Source organism: Durio zibethinus, chromosome 28, assembly GCF_047325235.1.
Source record: "Durio zibethinus cultivar Kanyao isolate XHJ-2024 chromosome 28, ASM4732523v1, whole genome shotgun sequence".
In the NCBI taxonomy this organism is placed as follows: Eukaryota; Viridiplantae; Streptophyta; class Magnoliopsida; order Malvales; family Malvaceae; genus Durio; species Durio zibethinus.
This window is the reverse complement of record NC_143189.1, coordinates 9,774,473-9,800,509: the sequence shown is the minus strand read 5'-3', so window position 1 is coordinate 9,800,509 and position 26,037 is coordinate 9,774,473. Positions and strand designations below refer to the sequence as shown.

At 27.7% G+C, this 26,037-nt stretch overlaps 1 protein-coding gene and 1 pseudogene across 1 annotated transcript; one reads left to right on the top strand and one right to left on the bottom strand.

Moving 5' to 3' along the window:
* The first annotated feature begins 17,933 nt into the window (after positions 1-17,933).
* LOC111280616 (desiccation-related protein PCC13-62-like) lies at positions 17,934-19,964 on the top strand (annotated as a pseudogene).
* Positions 19,965-20,255: 291 nt separating this feature from the next.
* Positions 20,256-21,428, bottom strand: LOC111280615 (F-box/kelch-repeat protein At3g06240-like). The gene has a single exon (XM_022868050.1). The coding sequence runs from the start codon at positions 21,405-21,407 to the stop codon at positions 20,256-20,258; it is 1,152 nt and encodes a 383-aa protein (XP_022723785.1). The 5' UTR covers positions 21,408-21,428.
* Between the last annotated feature and the right edge of the window lie 4,609 nt (positions 21,429-26,037).

Below are 26,037 nucleotides of genomic sequence, written 5' to 3'. Positions count from 1 at the left end.
AAAAAAATTGTTACAAAAATTTTCATCATATTTGTAATAATTGTAGCAAAAAGTTTTTTATTTGCAATGATTTTTTAATACTATTGTTTTATTTATTTGTTTAATATTTTATCCAATAACAAACAAAGTTGTTTTGAAAATTTTTATCATATTTGTAATGATAAAAATTATTGTTGCAAAAACTTATTTTATTCGTAATGATTTTTCAATGTTGTTGCCTTATTTTTTTTAATGTTTTATATAACAATGAAAATGTTGTTACAAAATTTTTTATCATATTTATAAAGATTAAAAAATTATCATGAATTTTGACATGATTTGCACTTGTTATAACATATTTGGAAAATTAAATTTGACGAACCAAAAAGTTTAAATGTATCATTTAGAACAAAAAATAATTAAAAAAATTACAACAAGAAAAATTGTCAATTATGTCAAAATTGTATCCATTTTTTATCATTGAAAAAAGATAAAAGTAATATGCAAAATATTACTAAATATTCAAAAAATATGTTGGTTTAATACAAGTAAATTGTTTATATAAATGAAATCACATAATGTAAATTTAATCATTAGACAAATATGAGCCAATATTTAAATCATCATCACAGCCTTTTGAGTCTATTAAAATCATCATCAGAGCCTTTGCCTATAACCAAATTCTACAATGAACTCATCATCATCATCTTTTGTAAAGAACTCCTCATTCTATGCAATTGCATTCATTGTAGCTTTTATCTTTTCTGCTACCTCAACAAGAATTGTTTGCCTAGTTATGTCATCCCTTTGTAACATAGTAACTTTACTCATATTATCAAATGATATTGTTGTACAATCACATACATCACACTTATCTCGTTGTTAAATTTCTCCATCATCTATCAAATCATTCGTCTCATCAATGGCAATTGAGATGTTATATAATTCACGTGAAAGAGCCTTCATCACAATAAGCCAATTAAGATCTTTTGGTTTTTTAGCAAAGTAAACTTGCTTTACTTGTGATGCTAGCACAAATGACTCTTGTGTTTAGAGTCGATTCATATTAACACTTATAAAACCATAAGCATCAATCCTAAATCTAGTGCCTTTATTTAAAACATTTTATCAATCGTATTTAAAATCATTATATTATTTCTATCAATATACTGTAACTCATATATATCTATAAAATCACCATAGTATAATTTGTTGGGAAAATTATTATCTCTCTGCACCATTTCTCCATTGTTTTTACTTTTCCTATTTCTTTCACGATCATGCATGTAAAATTTAAAACCATTCACTATTTTGTCACTGCATTTTATAACGATATGTAAAGGAGATTGTGTTAAATTAAGTAAGTCAATTCTTACAATTCCTTTAGTATGTAATTTTACCACCTATCAAATTATAGTACAAATTAATAAATTATATGAAAACAAGTAAAAATACAGTTAAAGTTCAAACAAAAATCAATTTATAATTATTACGAATATAAATAATAAAAATCATTACATACCTATGTATAAAACAAATTAGGAAATTCAACATTATGTCTCTCTTTCTATATTTCTTTAAGAAGTCTTTTTCAATTGCTTCTTATGCTCCTTGCAAAGCAATTAATAAAATTAATAGTAATTGAATTTTGTTAAAAAATTTAACAATTCATGGTTCAACGTATTCTATAGAAGGTAATATATCATCACAATTATTTAGGACATATGAATGGGCTTGATTTAACTCTGTGAAAGTAAACTCATTCACTAAACATTTCCTTATGGTATATCCACTTTGACAAAAATCGAAAGGCTATCATTCGATAGAGACATATGACAACTATCATCATTATGCATTGGTTGATTAAACTTGATGTCAATATCTTCTAAATACCTTGAATAAAAGGTAAGACATTCATCAACTAGATAACTTGTAGCAATTAATCCTTCTGAGCGTGCTTTGTTATGACAACATGACTTTAATTTTCTTAAGTACATGATAATTAAACAGTCTAAGAAATGAATGTTTAATTCAATTATTATTTAAAAATATGACAAACAATAATATAGTGAAATTGTGAAAATTTTCTTTTAATAGAATACATCCATTGGAGAATTAAACTATATGCTTTTGTAAGTTTAGCCTTATAGGGTAAATACACTATCAAGTGAATCATAATATTAAAGAAAGAAAGAGGAAAAATCATGTCAAGGTTACATAATATTAAGATTATCTACATTTATAAGTGATCAAGATCATCAACATCATGACTCTTAAAGTATGTCTCGAAAGAAAGCACTTAATTCGATTAAAGGATCACAAACTTATTTAGGTAACAATTCACGTATAACCAAAAAAAGAAGCTACTTTAAAAATATGACAATCAAGACTCTTCATGGATGATATTATTCTTTCTTTGTCATTAACACACCAAGAAATATTAGACATATATTCATTAGGAGTTTTTAAATTCACCAATAAACTACATAAAACCTGTATATTTTCATCAGACAAAGTATAGCAAGCAGTTGGCATTCGAATATTTACTACAATTGGATGAAGTTCAGACCTTATACCCATATTTACTACATCATAACATGACTGTAACATGTCTTTATTTTTTACTTTGATATTCATCAATTTTTCAAGTACGTTGTCACATGCATTCTTTTCAATGTGCATGACATCTACGTTGTGACATAGAATAAAGGTCTTCTAGCAGGGTAATTGAAAGAAAATACTTTTTTCTCTAATTAAAAACACTAGTAGTTGCATCATACTTTTTTTCATTGCTTTACTTGATGTACAATGTTGGAACAAATCAAAATGCCTTAAAACTTCGTCATTATCCAATTTTTTTGTTACTTGTCTGAATTTTTTTCTTCCATCAAATGAAGCTTTATCTTTTTTTCGCTTGTGATTTTTAGGTAAAAACCATCGATAACACATATAGCACACTTTATGTGGAACTTTAAATGAAAAAAAAAAGTAATGTCTTTGTGGCATAAAAGGTATGTAAGATGTTCTTTTGTTGACCACCCTAATATAAATGCATAGGTAAGAAAATTTAAAATAGTTCATAAAATTACTGCATGTAATTTAAAATTTTGCTTACTATAAGTATCATATGTGTCAAACCTTTCTTCTCATAACTACTTTAGCTTTTCAATAAATGATTGCAAATACACATCTTATATCCATTCTTAGAAATTTAAGCTTTAAGATAAGAAGTAAAAGCATAAAATATGATTCTTTCATACACATCGAATGAGGTAAATTATATAAAATCAATACCATAAGCCAAACACTATGTTATGAGCTCATGTTCTCAAAAGGTTGGAACCCATTACAATTTTAACCAAGTCCCATGTTTGTTGTATTATAAGCAAATGCAGTACACTATTCATCTAATGACTTTCAAGCAATAAAGTTTGCAGGATGTCTTAATCACTTATTTTATACCCATTTTTCATTGTGTCACCTCATATGAGATGTTGTCTTTTCTAACATATATAACTTTTGTAATAGATTTAAGAGGAAAATGTTATAAAACTTTGTGAGGGACATTTTTACTTCCTGCAGTTGACTTTCATCTAGATGAATAACAAATCGGACACTCATTTGCATTTTCATATTGACCCCAATAAAGTATACAATCATTGCAACATACATTTACTTTCATATAATTCTGTCTTAATTCAGTTATTATTTTTTTTGCCTCATAATATGAAGAAGGAAGACTATTTTCATTAAGAATTACTACCCTAATCAGTTCTAGCATAGCATCAAAGTACATATCACTCATATGATACAAGCACTTTAAAAGTAAAAGTTTAACAATAAAATATCACTTTGAATATTTTTTCATACCAAGGTACAATTCTTGTTTAACATCTTTTAATAGCATGTAAATTTAGTAGCCTCAACATTGAATTCTTGATGCATACTTTTTATATTGTTGTTCATATCAAATGCATCAGTGAATAGTACATCCATATCCATTAATCCACATGCATTACATAACATACCAACCAAGTCATCATTTCCATCCTCTCTGTTAATGTCATTAGCATAATCAACTTTTGATAAATCTTCTATTTTCCTGTGTAAATGCTAAATGGTGTAATTAGTGAGAAATTCATACTTGAATGAATATAATCTAATCTTAGATTTTTTCTTGACAACTACAATTTATAACTATTACAATGGCATCGAACTCTATCATCCACATTTGGCTGGTCAAATGCAAACTCTAAAAATACATCAATCCCTTTCACATACTCATCATTTGTTCTATTGTCAATATTCATCCATTCCTTGTTAAAAACCATCTACAATGGATTTAAAATTATAAAAATGGTATTATAGGTGAATACATATATTATATTAAAAATTCAAACAGCAATATAATTAAATTAATTTAATTTTCAATAAAAATTGAAATAAGCAGATAAAACATATATTGATAATGATGTAAAATGAGGTTAGTAAAAGATCCACATAAAATAACTACTAAAACATTCATATAAATTGGATTACAATTTATATCATCTTGATGATGTGGATATCTTAGAAAATCTTCAATATTATATGATGATAAGAGAATCAAACAATTTCTCAAACAAAATACACCTAACAATACAATCTATTGTTAAGTAGATAAAATTTAAATTACAAATCATATACTTGACATATGGCTAAACGTAAAACTCTTAAAATTTTAGAAAATTACAATATGGGCAAACAATTAAACTGAGTAAGATGAAGAATAAATTGAGTAAGTAATAATAGATTTACCTTGAAACATAGATAAATAATGGATAAACTCCTTGGTTTTAGCCTTTTTTTTTTGTCCTTTTTTATTACAGTGATATGGCTATTGTAAGTTTGAGTAATTGAAATTGCATAAATTTGAGTAAACAATGAAAGAGAGACTTGAGTCTCGGTAGTGTATGTAATACAATTCTTTACTGTGTAAAAAAAAAAAAAAAAAAACTTGTATTAGCTTTGCCTATTTTATTTTTTGCAATCTTATGATAAATGGTTGTTAAAATCCCTCCAAAGTCGACATTTGTATACCCAAAGCCTAAATAATTTTGTAATAAATAAGTTTTTCCTTTTCCATCAAGTAAACTTTAAAACTTGGATTTTTACACCTAACTGCTTCATTTCTTTCGATTCTCTATTTTTTTTTTCATATAATAGAATCATTTGGAGATTCACCACAACTTTTGAAGATTATACTAAATTGAACTATATCACATGATTCAATGGTAAGCAATATCTAATTAACTACAATTATTTTGGTTTCTGTCTTTTTCCCCATTCATGCATTTCAAACAAGAAGATATTAATGATTTTGTGAAATTTCTTAGAATGTTAGTTTATGACTTTAGACTTTGTTATATTATGACTTCAATTCTAGTATAATACGGGTAGTTGTTAAGCATTGTTTGTCTTGTTTCCTTGCTTTTTTACTTCAATTTTGATATTATACATGCTTGCTACAGTTATATATTTTTAGCTTTTTATGGTAATTTGTATTTTATATATGCTTACGTGATTTTATCCTCTTGATATTTTTTCCCACTGATTCCTAAAGATTTTTTCATTGATTTGGTTAATAAGGGTGAAACTTTAAAATCCTTAATTGTTAGCAGTAACAAAACGAACCTTTAATATTTGATTATTATATTTTATTGGTTTTTATTTTGTTATCATATACATTTAAATAGTCTTTGTTTATTGTATTCACGTTAAAAAAACTTACCAATTTTCTTTATATTATAAATTTCAGTATTGCTATCAACATTTGTCCACTAGTTCATGCAAGGTGTAAAAACACCAAAGTCAATTTACTTGAAAGGACTGGACCCTGAATTCATGTCAAATTAACTATCATTTGTGATACAATGCATTGCTGTAATAGATGGAGAAACTTTGTTGCTTCACACTACCTAAAGTTGGGAGACATTAGTATTTTCAAATACAATTTAGCTAACAACAACTGTGATGTTTCCTTCTTTTTTTGTGATAGAATTGTGCTAACCAATCAAATTGTCTAAACCAGAAAAAATTCATTATCCATTTTTTCTTTGCTTATAATTTTAAAACAATACCATAATCTAAACATTTTCCTTTCGACTAGCACATCATGATGTCAAAGTTATTAACCTTGAAGATTCAATTTCATAATCAGAGGATTTTGTTATCTACAATATTAAAAAAGAGTTTGACCCTGAAAAAAACTCTGACAATATGCATGACGATCATACATTTGATTGCATGTTGATTAAGACAATTGTGCAAACTTCTTACATCTTGGTAAAGAGTCTTATAGCCTAATTTTATATACATTTTTTTATTAAATTTGATTCTCTTAATTCACTTAAATAAGGCTTATCTTAACAACAACACATTTTGATTCAATTTGTCAAAAAACATATGCCCAGACACCTATTAGTCATCACATTTATTGTTTCAAGCAATGAGGAAGAATGGAAAGTTTAGCACATTTATGAAAGAAAGAATAAAGCTTTCTCTATAGGTTGGCACAAGTTTGCCATTGACAATGACCTTAATTCGCATGACCATTGCATATTCATGAAAATCAATCCAAAAAAATTCTTAGTTGTTGTATATAACGGTAACTAGTGGTCAACATCTTTAGCTCAATTGTGGAAGTTTATTGAATTAAGGAAGTTTACTATGGTTTAGTTATTTATTTTGGATCAAATGAGTTTAAGGTACTTAACAAATTGAAAATAATTAGATCTGAATGTTTATGTTTTTATTTTTCTTTATTTAATTAAAAGCAGTTGGATCTGAGTGTGAGCAATTGAAGAAAGAAACTAAGCTCATAATCCACCAAAATGCAAGCACCTAATTATAAAAAAAATGCATGGCTTTCATGTTCTCAACATCGATGCAAGGAAAAGTAAGGTTTTCAATTAAACAACAAAAATGAAGAAGGGTTTTAATTTTATTATGTTTAAAATAAGGTTTTATATTATGAACAAAAAAATATATATTTTTTGGTTCAAAGATAAAACCATTGTTTAAAATATAAACGTAGTCTTAGAGAAAAATAATATTGACCAAACCACTATATTTCTATGACAATAAAAGTAGTTTTTAATAAATAACCAATTAATACATTATGGTTTACAAAGAATCAACTAAGCACCACATTTTCGTATGTTAAACTTAGTCTTTTAATTAAAAACAATGTTTGTGGAAGAGGAAATGTAGCCTTTGAAGAAAAACAATCACTACATTCTTTTTATAAACATAATGGTTTTTATAACATTTCTATAACAATAAATGTATTTTTAATAAACATGTCATAACGTATCAATTCAAAAACTTGATCATTAAACGTAAATATTTAAAATTAAAAAAAAAAAAACAGAAGTCACCACCAATCTATTTTAAGATGTAATTGGTAATCCAAAAAATTTTATCTTTTTAATAAAACAATAAAATAAGTTTAAAATTTATTAAAAATATAATTTTGAATGTCTTATTGGTTATTATTTTAATTGATTTGTGATAACAATTTTTTTAAAGCATACTAATTTATTATTTTATTGAAATATAGGGTAGTTAAGGTACACATTATAGCCCTTTTTATTGCTATTAGTTATTGAAAAAAATTATTCCAAAATCCATGATTCAATTCATAGTATTGGGTTAGGAGGCTTACTCCACCTTTAAGAACATAAGTTTAAAAAGGATCTTTGTTTATGGTTGATTGAAAAGATGGATTTAAATAACCATTTTTTGAATTTGTATGGTCATGAGATACCATTAATAATTGAAACAATGTCAATTATTATTGCTATATCAACTAAGGGCCTTTTTGTTACATATTTTTCAGATGAGTCAAAAATCTCAAGTGTTTGTAAGCAATTTCATATTCCAAAAAATGGTTGCATGAAATTTGATAACTTAGAAAAAGAAATTCCCACATTACATTCTAATTCAAATGAGTTCAAGGAAAAAAATTTTTATATGCATTAGGTTGTTTAGTATATCCTTCAACCTCCACATATACTGAAAAAAATACATTTGTTGCCTATATAGTATTGGATCTAGTAAACTTTTGAATTTGACAGAATATGTTTGTGAAACATTGCTATCAAGAGTTCATAGTTTTCATAATAAAAGTATTGGAAAGAATGGAAAAACAAAATGGTTGTGTGGATGTGTTTTGATTCCTCAGGTTTGCTTTTATTTTTTTAATTTAATTAGATGTTTATTTATTTATAGATTTTTTATGATTTATATTATTTTTAAACTAAAAGTTATCTAAGTTTTGTTGCATGAATTGTATTACATAGATACTTTTTTTGGATTATGCATCTGGTACACAATTTAACAATGAATATGGTTTATATTTAGAACCTAGGATTGCTGCATGGAACTAAGCAAACATTGATCAAATTTTGGCCCATATTAAAGATTTCAAAAATCTAAAAGATGTTTAAGGTAATGTGAATCGAGCTTCTTTCAAATAGTTTTATTTTTTTGTATTATTTTATTTTTAAAATGATATAATACTTTATGTTTAAATAATTAGACACATATCATTTGATAAAAGTTTGCCAAAAAAGTTGTCAAATGCTCATTCCTCTTGTGAATACAAAGTATGCATACAAAAATTTGACTTATTATTATTACATTAACTAAATAAGATAATTATAGGTTTAATATTTTTTTTTTAAGAATTATGTGAACATGTTGATCACATGGAAGAAGAAATTAAAAAGAATTTATAGTGTGCTATTAAAAAAGAGATTAAAGAGATCAATGAATTTTTCGAATGTCAAATAAATGACATAAAGAGAAATATAATCTATACAAGATAATAGTTGCCATAGAGTAAGACATAATAAAGCTTTAAAATCGATATTGATAAAATCAAAAGATCATTTGACATCTTATCTTTTAAATATGTTTTATGTTTAATGAAAGATAAAATTCTTCAAGCCATTCGATTAAAGGAGTTTCATTGCTTGAAATTTATTTCGAATATTTGTTTTGATTGTAATTGCGATGATCTTCCTACAAAGTTAACTGAAGACTTTGTCCCCATTTGGATTCTACCGCATAAGCTCATCGCATCACTAGTTGAATTCAAACACCAACTTCAGTGAGGTCAAGTCAACGTAAATATCTCATTAATTTTTTTTTCAACTGTAGCTACAATCATTTTTTTTTTAATTACAGTTATAGTAAATTTTGTTATTGTTTTCAATCTCACCATAGCCAAACTCACCATCCATCCAAATAGAACTTTTATACATGTTATGGATAAAAATTTCTTCAATGCTAATGGTTTAAGTGATGGTCAATAACATAGTTAAGAATAGTGGATTATAAAGCTTACATTTTTGGTGTTTTACATGATACTTTTTTCATCATTTTGGTTATCATGATACTTAATTTTACTTATATGCATAATTATATACTTTAGTTTTAAGTTATAAATAAATTAAAGTTAGCTTAGTTCTTCAAAATTAAAATTTGATACTATTACATCATATAGTCTACGAATTCCATCAAAATTATTGATGCTAGTTCAACGTCAAATCAAGTTTCTCAGTCATTTTAGATGAAAATACGTTCTACTAGTAAACTTATTCTTTGCCAACATGTAGATTACCTTATTATAGTGATTTTATTAAAAGAATACATAAATTAAAGAAATAGATGTTTGGTTTTGGCTCATATAATGCTATTCTTAATGTTAGACACATTAATAGGTGTAATGCTAAAACATTTTGATCATAAATTATTATAATTAAATTATTTTTATTTATCTTAATTTTGTGCTTTTCATTCATTTTGTTTTTTATTATTAGTTTTCTAAATTAAACAAATGATTACATGAAATGTAATCATGTTATGTTATTATAAATGTTCAACTTGAGAGTTTGAGTGTTTCATCACTTTGTAAATTGCCTAAAGCTGTAAATTATATTTGTAAGTATGTATGGAATGATCATTGAAAGAGTAGCAGGTACTATTGGATATTTTTACCCTAGTTTTCATTAATGAAAATTTTTTATTATTTTTTTACACATGCAATGGTCATATTATTATGGATTTCACAATACATATGCATTAAAGTCTAATATGATGTCATTGGAACTGAGAGTTTGGATTAGACATGATGTCACTGGAATCAAAAGTTTGGATAACTTCTTTAGTAGGTTGCCTAGCTTATCATTATAGGGTAGCTTTTTTAATAAGGATTCTGATTAGTTAGCACTTAAAAATGATTGTAGGTAATTTATATATTGAGTTATACATGCATGATAAAGGCAAAAAAAGATTGAAATCCTTAGACTAAGTGGCACATGCCATGTTCCTTATTAGTAAGATCTTATATTATTATCTAAGATTATTACTTTTGTTCTTAGTAATAATAATTTTTTATTAATTTAAGTCAATTTCTTTAATAAGTTGTTTAAACATATATCTAAAATAGCTTGAATGATAATGTGTATGTAATGTGATAGGATTTCATTATGACCAATAAAAGAAAAACAACTTGGGCTGATGTGCAAAATCTTAGTATCTTATGCATGACTCACCTTGAAAAATGTGAATTGGTAATATAAGTTTCTTAAATTATTATTTTTACAATCTAAATTTTATTTTATAAAATTTTGAATCTTAATGTTTATATTTAATTAGTCTATAATAATAGGTTATTTTTTTATTTTTTATTTATATAATATTATGTTATTTTATTTATTTTATGATATTGATTGCTCATATTTTTTTGCTTATAAATGACCAAAATATTCATTGGTATTTATGTGTCATTGACTTGAAATAGAAGGTTATTAAAGTGTTAGACTCTCTGTCATTGTCAAATGATGATAGAATATTGAAAGATGTCAAAAAAGTGGTAATATATTATCTTTATTAATAAGTTTTATAAATATTATCATATTTATTTTTATTATGTTATATTATATGATATATATATATATATAATGCATTCTTAGGTTGCATGTTTAGAATATGTATTCAATAAGCCATTCTTTCACAAAGAAGAAATTGAATTGCCAAATTTAAACAATTGGACAGTTGTTGTCCCAAACTATGCTCCATGACAATTAAATACATGTGTTTAAAATTTATTATGATTTCTCTTAAATTTTAAATAAATAAGTTGTAAATATATATTATATGTTGTATAAGATTAACTTTTTTATTTTTTATTTTTTATTCCTTTCATCTTTTATTATTACAGATATGATTATGGAAATTTATACAAACGTTGCGCCTTAATGGCTACTATGAAGTTGTATGATATCTAACTTACAATTCTTATTATAATGATTTATGAATTGCAAATTTTAAACATTAATATTAGTTTATTAATTTAGCTTATAGTTTGTAGATGATTTTAATTGATATAATTTGTTAGTCTATCTTATCCAACACCCTACTAACAGAAGGCGAGAAGAATTGATAAATGTTATGCAAAAGCATTTACTAGCATTTGCAATGAAGTGGAATAAAAAAGATGCAAGAAATTCAAGAGAAACCATTTAATTTTAAGTTGATGTATTCTTTAAATATGTATGAAATTAATTGTTTTATTTAAAACTTTTCACTTGTTTGTATTAATTAATTGTGTTTCAAATAAACTCAAATAAAACAAAAACGTTACATCATTTTTATCTAAAAATTATAAGTTTGAATGATCAGGTGAGATCATACTTCAATAAATCCAAACCTTGCTTTAATTACAAGTTTTATTATGATGAAAATATATATATGCTTATATGAATTACAAAAGGCTTTCATTAATTTATCTAATATATGATTCTATTATAAGTTGACTTTCATTCTTATGAAAATGAATATCAAAATTTCAATACATTTTATGACAAAAAACCAATTGACTTTCCTAAAATTAGTAATAAATAAATTGAAAACCAGAGTTTCGATATATTTTTTTTCTACAAACATCAAAGCAGTAGTTGATTGTCTAAAAAATAAAAGTCAATTTTCATGAAAAATAAAATGAGTACGTGAGTTTTTTTTTTTTTTTCTATCATTGAATCTTTTTTTAAAAAGTAAAATGATCTTTATTTATAAAATACATGAAAAAAAGTACAATTCTAATATCATCCAACAAGAATAAAACAAAATAATAACCTAAACTTGCTTCAAACGAAAATAAATAAATCTAATGTTTTATTATTAATTTAAATCACATAATGATGATGATGTTAGGCATTAATAAATAATAGTTAAAGCTAAATTATTGTTGAAATTCGTTAGCTACATCCATTTTTCCTGAAAAAATATAAAACAAAATCTTAGTAAATAATCAAATGTATAAACAAGCAAATATTAATGTTGAAAATATATAATAATTGCCTCAAAAGAATCATTGCCAAATATTGTACCTACTTGAGTTGGGCCTGTTGGATTTTATTATCATCTATATCAAGATTAATATCATCATCAAAACAATTGCTTCAAACAATACTACAAAGTGTAAGTTCAAGATGTGGACATTTATTTTTTATGTGACCTTTCATTTTACAATGCCCACATCGAACATAATAGGAAGGTCACTGGAGTATAAAAGGGTTCACACCATCTCCGCCTTGTAAGGCACCTTTTGTAGGACAAAACCGTGAGGCCAAGGGGGTCAGAGCGGATAATACCTCACAAGGGTGTGAACCATGGTGGAAGGCTGATCTGGGACGCCGGAAAGGTGAATGTCCGGGTCCCGGAGCCGCACGGGTTCGAAGCTTGAGTCTCGACCCGTGACAAGACCTTCTTAATTTCAACTATAGGCCCACGTTTGCCTTTAGTTTTTACTCTAGTAAGATCATCAACATGCTCTATTAATGTTGGAATTCCTTCATAATTAACTTTGCACGTCTTTTCAAATCGTCTTGCAAAATTAGCTATTTCATTCCTAGTAGTATTAAATGTTTCAGAGAATTAAGATGCCACATAACATAACCTGTTACAATGTGAGCTTAAAAAAGTATAATGCAACATGATAATGCACTTAGGCTCAACATTTTGGTCAATCTATTCATTATGAGTTTAGAATGGATTCTATTAAATTGCTCCAAGATCATTACATAAATGATATGTGCATATGACATCCCTTTAGTTCCAAGTTGGGATATAATATGATTTAGCTACCTTATCAGTAGCAAGTCATTCCAAGTTTATATCTGACAAGTTCTATATTATTCTTTGTTGTATGTTCTAGGAAATCTTAAATTTTGAATTTAATAAAATAATTATTATAGCATGATTCTATTCATATGCATAATACAAGTCTAAGATATTTTATAAAGCCTCCAATTTTTGTTTCATCTATACAACTATCATTTAACAAGATTAATTTAGATATATGGTATAAATCACTTTTTATTGTTTAGGTATAATGAATTTGAAAATAGCCCTGAGAGTCAATCAACATTCCATGCCCACTTTTAAAAGCTCAATTGAGGATAAAAGCATAGTGTGCATCTCAAGAAACTCGAATGAAAATTGTCTAATGATGTTGTGGTATACCATTATTAAGCACATTAGATAGAGAATTTGACACACTGATAATTAAAGATGCCATTAGAGATAATTTGTAAAGTTTCACAATGTTAAGATATCAAACCACAAAGATCGTTTACCATTACCATATTAGATGCACTAGATCATTTCTGTGAGCACATTATGAAAATAACCCATGTTGAAATAACGAACTATTTTTTAGTGTGATAGATTTATGAATCACTTCATTTTAAAGGGATAATGTGAAATCTACTCATAAAGTACAAAAAGAAGTATGGGATTTAAATATCATAAGTGCTATAATAATCTAAAGGGATGAGATACTGTAAACTGGTAAATCTCATTCTATCATCTTAATGATACAAGTTTGCATTATTGCCAAACAAAATACTATTAAGAAAGGTTTCAATAAAAAGTTACTTAAGAAAAAGAATTTTTCTAACTCACTTTCCATTTTGATTTCATGAATCTCCCTAAACTTTAAAATTAGAGGAATTTGGAAATATGTGCTACTTTTATTATAATTAGGCACAAAAAGGCAAACAATAAAGTTTTCTAAATTTGAAAGTGAAGCAAGATATTTTATTAGCCTTTTTTGTTTGAATCTAATTTAAAGAATATGCCTTATGATCTTTTTAGTGAGATACTAGTGTTAATTGTGAATATGGGCAATCTTCTTTAGTCATGCATATAGTAAAAAATGTGATTGTTAGTTTTTATCTTGGTAAAATAGATGAGAAGTCTATAATGTTTTGGCATAGATGTTGAGGACGTTTTGAATTTGGTATATGTAGACTACATTAAAAGAAGTCCCAATGCTAATATACAATTATCGTTAGCAAATATCGAAAAGTTTAAGAATTGTTTATATCAACATTTTTTAATTGTTTCCACTTACTACATTTAGTGGACTTTAAAATTTCATCACCCTTAGTAAAGCCATTTCAATTTTAGTAATGTGCAATGAGAAGTCTAACTATGTGAAGCCTAAAGCTTTTAAATCCACTGCTAAGTTTTTGAAAACATAAAATTAAGGTAATGAGATTAGACATTAGTGATGAATACTGAGTTTGCATGATGGAACTAGGTGTAATCCTAAACTATTTTGTTAAGTCTTCTACATTATTAGAATTTTATCACCCCGTTAAAAACCATCATGGCTTTCGATCATATGGAATGAGAAGTCTAACTATGTGAAAGCTTAAAGCCTTTTAATCCACTATTAAGTTTTTGAAAATTCAAAATTAAAGTAATGAGATCAAATATAAGTGATGAATAATTGATTGGTATGATGGAATAAGGTGTAATGTTGAACTATTTTATTAAGTTTTTTGTAGGATTGTAGTGTTGGTGCTTAGTATGTTGTGCTTAGAATATTAAAAGAAAATAAAGTTGTAGTAAAAGTCAACCACATACTCTTGTATATGACATGATATATCTTACATTATTTCACATTTTTAGATTTTATATAGAATAAAGCCTTAGAGACTGCAACATTTAGTCTAAATCAAGCTCCAAGTAAAATTAATTTCTAAAAATCGTTACAAAATTAAAGTCAGACTAGAAGTTGATTTTCAAGTAACTTTTCTATGCTTGTGGTTGTAATCCAAATTTATGGGCTCACATCCCACAATTAAGGAAACTTGACTAAAAAGCTATCAATGAATTTTTATTGATTGTTGAGATTTTGTTATCCATTATATAATACTAGAATTATCAAGTCTCATTGTGCAATCTATCTAGAGGATGACTTAGATTGTAGAAATATTAGATTTTGAACTCCGTAAAGTTATTTTTATTGCATGACATGTTATGTTGATCTTTTAAGTGATTTAGTTATTGATGAAAAATGCCATAAGCAAACGAACCAATAGTAGATCCCAACAATCTCATTTTCAAAACTACATTTAATCTTGCAGAAGAACATGAATATGACATTCATATGTTTTTTTATTATGTTGCATTTCAGGAAGCTATTAATGATCCTAACTTTTTGAGTTGAATGTTTGCCAAGTAGAATGTGATTGCATCAGTATTATATAATTGTGTATGGGATCTAGATGAATGATCACATAATTGTAGTCCAATTGACAGTTAATAGACTTACAAGGTTAAAAGGTATTTTATAGGCTAGGTAGAAAGGCTTAAAGCTAATTTTGTGATTGAAGGCTTTAAACAAAAAAAGGTATTTATTGTAAAAAGTCATTCTATCTTGTTTCTACTATTGATTCTTTTAGAATCTTTGTGGCATTAGTGTCTCATTTGACTTAAAGTTACATCAGTTAGATGTTAAGACATCTAAATTGAGCAACATGAAGGTTTTGTAGTTTCTGTGATGGAACATACAATTTATTAACTCTAAAAGTTCACTTATATGTTTAAAAGGAATTTATTTTATGATATTTAAAGTTTGATAAGATTGATACTATAAGAAAAATATCAGTGATCAATGCATGTCTAAAGGTTAGTGTGACTAGCATATTTTAGGTGCTTTACATTTTGGTGATATCATAACAACACCTAAAGACATTGACCTATTGCTTGAGATATAAACATATTGTCATGTCACTTTGGGTGAATATTCTAAGTGGGGCTTTCATTCTAGTTTAAGGATTAAGATTCTTTTTAATAGATATAAAGGCATATTCAATTCATCTAAAAAAACTTACATTCAATGTGTTAAGTAAGTTTGATATGCACTATTATTTTCTTACTAGAGCACCTATTGTGAAAAACAACATACTATTAAAATCTCAATGTCCTCATGATGATAATGAATGAATTCATATCAATTACTCAATATACCTCAAATGTGGGTAGTCTGATGTATGCTTAAGTATGTATACATTTTAATGTTGTGTATCTATAGTTGTACTTTAAAGACTTTTGAATAATCTTGTAACTAAACATTAGCAATTCGACATTCTAAAGTTAGTCAGATATTTGATTTTATTTTTGCACGTTGTATGAAGCCAATTTCGGTAGTATTGTTTAGATGAGTTGGTTTTTGAAAAGTATGAAACGTATGCTTATGGCATCTTCAATTACGAAGGTGAAACATATAGCATAATGTAAAGGTACAGTGAGATTGTTGGTTACAAAATATCATTTCAGAGTAGAGTTTTGTGGTTTCAATTTCAAAGTCATTAGGGATGTTTTAACGATAAATCTACATGGTGGCTTCCTTTCAAATATTAAAAGTTTTTCACACTCCAAATAAATAGATATTATCATTCAAATTATTAAAGAAAAAGTAATGGAATTCATTGTTGGAGTGAATTGTAAAGCATATAATCTACAGAGCCCATTTTAATGTGACGATTAACTAATTTTGGCTACTAAGTGTTTTAACAATAAACACTTATTTGATTTGTAGAGACTTCTGCTGTATTGGGTTAGTGGGAGCTTTGTGTAATGAAATTAGTTGTGACTATGATCGATGAATTCCTATTTGCCATACGTAAGCTTTGTTTGCTTGCATTTTGATGAATATGATATTTTGTTGGATAAGACTTTTTGGATAGTATCATGTGTTTTTTTTTTGCAGCAATGTATCATTTTATTTTAGATTCATGTACCTAATGGAAATGGATAACGATTTCGTTTTCATATCATTTTCATTTCACACTATCATAGTACATCTTTTAAAGTGTTTATGAGTCTACATACACATATCATGTTGGTACAGTGTATTTTGGAGCTCATAAATACTGCTTGTTATTATTGAAATATTCATAAGTGTACATACATATATCTTATTAATACAATGCATTATGAGACTCTAAATAGTTGCTGATTATAAAGAGCATATAAATTCACACATTTGTGCCCTATTGGTACAATTAATTCTGGAGCTTACAAATGTTCGTTCTGTCATGTAGTGATCTAGGTATATACCCATATTGACATTTTTAGTTTATGTTCATTATGTTAATCTTGATTCAATTCTAATGACTTATATTATTCAAGTGATAAATTGCTATAATTATCTTATTTTGGTGGACTAAAAAAATCATTATATAGAGGATTTTATTAATTAATATCAATTAATGAGTAATTATTGTGGTATCATGTTGTAACATACCCAATCACATAATATGACATTAGTTAAGTGTGATCTCAATATTAATTTTGTAATTGAACCCATAATGTGATAAGTTAATTTTGACTAACATGTTTAGAAAGGTCCTTACTCTTGTCCTATATATATAAAGCCAGCTCGTTAAATTTTATAACTTTATTTTCGAATAAGGAGGAGTTTTTTCTCTCGTTTATTTCTATGTAGGTCTCATTTAGACATCCAAAAAAGGCATTGAGATTCACAAAACAGCAGCTTGTCAGTTTGAAAAGCTTGTAAGAATTTTTTTTTTTTTTAATGCATACAATTCATGGAAGTTGCTATGAAGGGTTTTTGGACAAAGTTATACATTGTAACTTTGTTTCAATTTATGTAACCACTACATGAAGAACCTATTTTGAAATGAACATTGGAAATCAAAATAATTATGGAATTAATTAGAGGTAAAAAAGTTTTTTTTTTAAAGTAGGAAAAATAATTAAAAAAAAAAGTTATCACATTTACTATTTTTAAACTTTAAACTTCCTATCATGACAAACAGGATAGTACATATTTTTGGTATAATAAACAAAAATAAGACATAAGAATTTATTAACCTCATTTGTGAAGTTAAAAAATTATACTAAATGTATAAAAAATAAACTTAAATAATGAAAGGAAAAAAAAAGATTAAGTTAATTGTGAATTTAGACTAAAAAAAAGAAGGAACCCTTTACAGTTAACACATATTTAATTCATTAAAAGGAAAAAAATCCAAGATTTATGGGAAATTTTGCCTTATCCATTCTAAAAAAATTGTTCTTATCCAATGGGGTAAATGAGATAAAACAATGTACAAATTAACATAGATCTTATTTCCTTCTATTCAAACTTTCTTGATTTAGCCTCCTTGTGTGCATATAAGAGTAGCACCCTTCACTAGACAAGCATCACAAGCAAAAATATATACTCTTCAGTCTTCATCAGCTGCCGGTGCAACCATGTCCATCACTCTATTTTCTTCACTAGTCCTCTTCATCCTTCCTGCTGTCTATTCTTCAGAGCCTGTTATAGATTTAACAGACTCTCTGTCCCAAAATCGGATGTTGATTTGTTGGAATTCCCATTGAATCTAGAGTATTTAGAGGCTGAGTTTTTCTTGTATGGCTCTTTGGGTTATGGCTTGGACAAAGTTGCTCGAAATTTTAACCATGGGAGCCCCAAACTCCTATTGGTGCCTCAAAGGCCAAGCTTGATCCTGTTATCAACGATGTAATCGTGCAATTTGATCTCCAAGAAGTTGGACATTTAAGGTTTTCATGTAGTATTTCTTAGATCTGTCAATTTGTGTATCTTGTTATTAACACTGTAAAACAAAAATTATTGTGTCACAGTTCGTATTCACATGCAAAACACAAATACATTTATTTAGTTTTTGTTAAACTCTAATATAGTTTTTGCTAAAATTATAAACTATGCCGCTTTTGTATAATTTTTTGTATCGTATTACCATATTACATTTATAATTATCAAGTCTAGTATTTATTTTCATAACAAACAAGTTAGTCTTTGTCAGTTGTTCTGATGGAGATGCTTCCTTGATGCAGGGCAATTAAGAAGACAGTGAAAGGATTTCCAAGGCCAGAGTTGGATTTGAGTAAAAGAATCATTTGCAAAAGTTATAGATCAAGCATTTGGGAAGTCATTAAACCCCCCCCCCCCCCCCCTTTTGACCCTTATGCCAATAGCATCAACTACCTGATTGCTTCCTAGTTGATCCCCTATGTTGGACTCGCTGGATAGGTTGGTGCAAATTTAAGACTCCAGGGTGCTGTTTCAAAGAGGGTAAGGCCGCCAATAAATAATAATTCACCAGAAACAAAATTTAACCGGATTCCAATTATAATTTGCCTTTCGTTTTTCAGCTAGTTGCAGGCCTCTTAGGTGTAGAATCTGGCCAAGATGCGGTCATCCGAAGATTGCTATATAAGAGAGCACTGAAGAAGGTACATCCATATGGGATAACCGTAGCAGAGTTCACAAATCGGATTTCAAAGCTAAGGAACAAGATGGGACATGCTGGGTGGAAAGATGAAGGCCTTATTGTTCCCAAAGTTAAGGGTGCTGAGGGAAAAATCAATGGTAAGGTGCTAGCTGGAGATGAATATTCAGTTGCATATGACAGAACCCCAGAAGAGATTCTGAGGATTGTTTATGAAAGTGGCAATGAAAGTGTCCCCAGCGGTTTCTATCCGAAAGGAGCTAATGGCCGTCTTGCTAGATCTCATCTACACTAGATCATTTCCTGTCACTTTTGTTTCTTTAATCTTAATGATAAATTTTTGTCATAATATTTGACAGAACTATGAATATCATAAATGGCTATATGTGCAATATAAATTGTCATAATGTTTCCAAAACAAAACTGTAACATACTACTTGTTTGGTCATTTCTAATTCACCGCTGCATCAGTTCAACTACAAACCTGGAAACACCAGCCATACCTGGGATAGGAATATATCAAATGGTATCAACATAAGTTGCTGTTATTTATCTAGCTAGTAAACAGATAAGAGTGTTTGCACCAGCTAAAGTAAAGGATATGAGATTTGACAGTCACAATCCAGTTCATTTCGGGAAAATATGAGAATTTTAATCATCATGATCATCATCAGCGGCAGCTTCTTTTTCTCCTCCCCTGAGGGAGACTAGACTCTCCATAAAAGCAACAGCGTTGAATGCGCCAAAAGTTCCATCGATTGCAAAGTGCTTTCCTTCTTTACGACTAATATCAAATATGGTAAGGCCTGTTTCTCCTTTCAAAAGCAACTTTTCATGCATCCCAAATCCTATGACTTTTTTGTAAGGTACAAAAGGTCCAATAACATGTAGTTTAGTCCATGACTTTTTGCCACCATCTTCATCCATCGTCCATATTTCAAACCATTGGCGTTGTCGTCGATTGAGAGAATTGACCACACAAAGCGAACTCCTAAACACATCAACTCTCCTTTCCAAAACTTTTCCATGAACAACAACACGAGGAAGTAAAAAGCTGATGATCTCATCACTACTTACATTGAATCTAACTATTGCATAATGTCTGACCCAAGAATCCAACACTCGTACTCGTACCAACCAATGAATAGCCCCATTTACAAAAGCCTGATTTCCACAAGGATCAAACTCTACAGAATTCAGTATTTCTTTTCCTTTCCAAGAATTTGTGCCTAACGTATATACTTGAGCTTGGTTGGATTTAGCTTTAAGCCTTTCATTATACAAAAGCCAAGAAACTATCCTCACAACCTTACAATCATCAATGATGGGATCATAACCAAACCCAATTGTGACTGAAACTTCACGGAAATTTGGTGGACCTGGAATTGGGGATTCGGGGAGAATCTTGTGTTGCCTAGTGGTAGGGTTATAAAGAAGGACTTTTCTACCAGCAATGAAATGCTGATCATAATATAAACACACCAACCCATCACAAGAACCAACTGCGTTCATGGACGCAAAACAAGATCTAGTGAAAGGCATGCAGATATCAAAATAGACATCAAATGTATCATCTCTAAGCAACAATGCTTTCAGCTTTTCTTGGCCAGTATTGCTTTGGTTTATGAATACCAGGTCCTGTTTCTCATTGTTGTGGTTTTTAAGGTGGGCAGAGACAAAAGAAGATGTTGTAAACAGATAACACCAAGTCTTGTGAACACACCTGAAACGCATTAAAGATTTCACTGGAAGTCTTGAAAGAATATCCCATATTATTTCTCCTGGCAGGTTGCCGGCAGCCATGGTTGCAAATCGTTTCTTTCTTTCTTTCTTTCTTTATGTGCTGCTGGGATTGGTATCTAAAAGAGAAAATTCAAGCAAAGAGTACTTATAATCAGGCTATTTAAATAACAGTCATGGTCACGTTTTCGGTCGCGTCGCGATTATCGCGTTTTCGGATATAACGAAAATCATTGCAGTCACTGCGATTATCACTGTCGTGAATTTTTTTTTTTTTTTTGCACAATTTATTATAAAATGTAATAATTATAATTATAATTATAAAAACTCTTATTCAATGATTTTAAAAATAGTTTATGACACTATGTTTTTTATTTTTTAAAAAAATTATTCACAATTTTATTTAAATTATAAAAAACATTCATATTTGGTTTATCCACAATTTTTCTTGGCCAAGTTTATATTCAATATTAATTCTAGACAAATCAAATATTAACAAAACATAATATGTTAAATACCAAGCATCTATATTTAATAAAATTAAAAACTTAAAAATATAATAATTTCAAATTCCATCAACTACAATTATTGATATATATTTCAAATTTTACTACATGGTAGAATGACGAGAAGGATCAAATTCTTTATTTTCACTTTGAGAGCCATGTTGACTCCATCTCTATCCCTAAAGCCTTTATTCTTGATACATTTAAGGTAGAGAATATATTTGAGGATGATACATTTGTGGTGGGGGATACATTTGTGGTAAATGGTACATTTGAGGTGGAGGATACATTTGAGGAGGTGGAGGATACATTTGAGGCGGATAATAATCATATGGAGGTGGATAACCATGAAGAGGTTGAAAATTAAGTTGTTTCAGTGGATAGTATTGTCCTTAAGTACTAGCAGATGATTCACTATACTCAAAGTTACTAGAATTTCGTCTCCCACCTGAAGATGAAGAACCTCTAGAAATATTATAATGGTGCTTCTTGGCTTTTTCTTTTGATCGAGTTGTATGTGCCTTTCACCCTTACTAGATTCAACAAATGGATTTACTCCGTATTCTGTCATATTAATGAAAAGTCCACCAGTAGCAGCAAGCCCAAATTCTCCTCCAAGTAGGCTGTAAGGTTTATTTACATCCATATTATCACCAAAATTCGCACCATCACCATCACCATCACCATCACCATCATTTGGACTTAAACTACCACCATTATCACTTTGACTTGGTGTTGGACTTGAACTTAAATGAGACACATTCCTTTCTTGAGATTGACATGATTGTTCCATATTCATTTCATTATCAAAATTATCTACAGGTAACCAATCAGAGTTTTGACCATCTAACAAAGGATTTTCTTTCTCTTGCAGCTATTCTGTTAGTGGATCATCATCTTCAAAAATATGATCAAGGCTAATAGGATTAAAACTATTATTTATCTCATCAATGCACATTCTTTTTTGATGTCTCATCTTCAGCCTCATGTTATAATAAGTATATACAAGTTTCTGAAGTCTTTCAAACTTCAATCTATTTCTTGCTTTGGTGTGAATATAGCTAAATGTGCTCCAATTACGTTCACAATTTGATGCAGATGTTGTTTGACTAAGCACTTTGATTGCTAGTTTTTGTAATTCAAGAACACAAGTGCCATATATCATTCACCACTCAGCTGTATAAAATTATTTAAATTAAATTTGAATGTACTATATAATTAAATAATATAAATAAATTATAATTATTTAATTTACTATTTACCTGAATTTATTTGCTTCCAAGCTCTTTGTGCTTGTGGAGTACCAAATGTTTCATACTTGTTTCGAAATAATAATAACTATATCGATTGAAAATACAATAATAAATGAATAAATAAAAAATAATTTAATTTTTAATACATAAAATAAATGTTAAAGTTATAAAATAGTATTAATACTAACTTGATTAATCATTCTGATTTGAGTATCTATTAAAGGTTTAAATCTTTCAATAACTGCTTTTATACCTTCTAATGTTTCTTTAAATACATTTACATAATGTTCCACTCCAAATTGAAATTGTGATTTTAGATAATAACCTAAACATAATTCATAACAATATTATATTAAAGTAATAAAAATAAATATATAAGCAATTTAAGTATAAAAAAACAAACATATTTTTTAAATACCATTTATATTCTTGGTTTACTTACCAACTGAATGCAAGTCAGAATGCATGAAACTCCATCTATTATCAATAACCTTTTCATATTCAGTAGAATAATGATAATTTTGCTGAATTGTTTGTTTAGCTCTATTCACAACCTCGTAAATAAAGCCCATTGTTGGTTTTTCATCACCATCCACAAGGCGCAACACTTTTACCAAAAGCTTATAAACTTTTATTATATCGCCTGCTTTTTTCCAAAAATCTTTTCCCAAAATGATTTTTTTAGCTTTATAAACAGGTCCTGATTTTTGTTGTTCCCATTTTGAATCTTTAAATTCCTATATATTCATTAATAAATTTTTAGAGTAATATATTTTAAATTAATATTTTAAACAATGATATCATAAAAAGATGCTAAATTTAAATAGTTGTACTAATTATTAAGTACTAACCTTTGAATTGAACATCTCTTTCAAACATTGCTTTTTTCTCATTATTTTTTTAACTGTATGAAATAAGTGGCAAATCGGGTAAAAGTAGGACGAAGTATTTGCTTCCCTTATGTATATTTTTTCATCAAATTAACAGTCCAAATGTGATTGTATATAAAACAAGTCACTTTTCTTTGCATCACCCCAAAACCTTTGCCACATTTTTTTCTTTCCAATATCTTCAAGGCACAAGTCCAAACAATAAGCTGAACATGCTGTCCAATACAAATGTTTTCTCTTCTCCATTAGTTTTTTTCTTGCGGCCTTAAGTGCTGCCTCATTATCAGTAACTATTTGAACAATGTATTTTTCTCCAATTTCTTCCACAATTTCATCTAATAATCTATAGTAAAAGTTTGCATCTCTACTACGAACATTTGAGTCATCTACAGATTTCTAAAAAATGGTCCCTTTACTACAGTAAACAAGGAAATTAATGACATGCATTTGATTCAAACTATTGGTCCAACCATCACACATCAAAGTAACACCCAATTCATTCCAATGAGCTTTTAATCCATCAATCCATTCATGAACTTGTTGTTACTCAGACTCTAAATACACATCTGGGACCTCATAAGGTGTTGGAAGTTTTACATGTAGGCCAACTTCTACTACCACAGAAATCAAATCATGCAACCATGGAGAATTTGCTAACTGAAAAGGAAGTCGATCATATATTAAAATTTTTTATACTGATTCACCCATCTTTCTTCTTAATGTCTTTAAAATTGAATCACTTACTTTTGGTTGCCTTGAACTCTTACTTCTAACCAATTCAGGTATAACTCCCATTTATGAAAATTCAGACTCATTTGGAGTTGATTTCCTTATTCTTTCTTTAAAATATTCAGCAAACTATGCCATGAAAGCTTCATCCCTCTTTATACATGTTACTCCAACCACTAGTTCTTTGTTTGAATTCTTGTCTTCTATGCCACTCATGTTGTGATTGGATATTATCTCGCACGACTTGTCTAGTAGCGATATCTTCATCAATAAATCCTTCATAATCATCTTCCCCTCTTAACTGTGATAAAAATTTATTTTTCTCCTTTTGTTGTTAGCTTTTTTTTATTTACTATCTTGAAGGAGTTTCATCATACTTTCTCTTACTATACCTATTAATAATATAATTTAAAAAAAAGGAAAAAATTAGTTACACATACTTATGTGATTTTATAATTTTTATTAAGAAATTAACAATAATATTTTCAAATGAATTATAAAAATATAACATACCAGTAACATTGGCGCATGATGCAATATTGACAGTTTTATGAGCAATGTGTTCTTTGAAACATGTTATTCTTCCTTTTACAACTTTACCACAAAGTTTACATGAAATATTTTCTCTTGTATTTGACACAGGTGTTCCAAAATGCCAACATATATCATCACTTGACGCGCCCTCTATTTCTTTATTAGGAAACTCTTCACATGGTGGCATACTTGCTATTTTGTATAAAAATAAAATAAACTTATATTTAAAAATATTAATGTTACTTATTACATCATTAAAAATTGATTTTACACTAAATTTTTTAATTTTAGTTTTTAATCTTAAGAATATTATTAAATAACTTAATCTTTTTAATACACTAATAGATATAAATTTTTTTATGACAAATAACTTTCAATAATTATATAATAAATATAATCTTCAATAATTACACAAAAATAACAAGAATTAATCTAATATCAAAAGAATTAACAATAATATAAATATCAAAACAACAAAAAAAATTTATTAAATTTCATATAAAATTATAAATTAATATATAACACAATCAAAATATAATATTTAATTTTAATTAATTTTTGTCTACTTTATACAAAATAATTTATCAAAAAATTTTCATCTAAAATCTCTATATATATCATATTAAATTATTAATCCCTTATTTTTTTTTAATTATAAACCTTCAATACCCCTAATTAGGTTTTATCTAAAAAAATTTCAAAAATTAAAAATTTTCAAACTTATATTTTAATAAAATTTTCAAACCTATATTTTTTATCTTTTAGTTTTTAATCTTAGTAA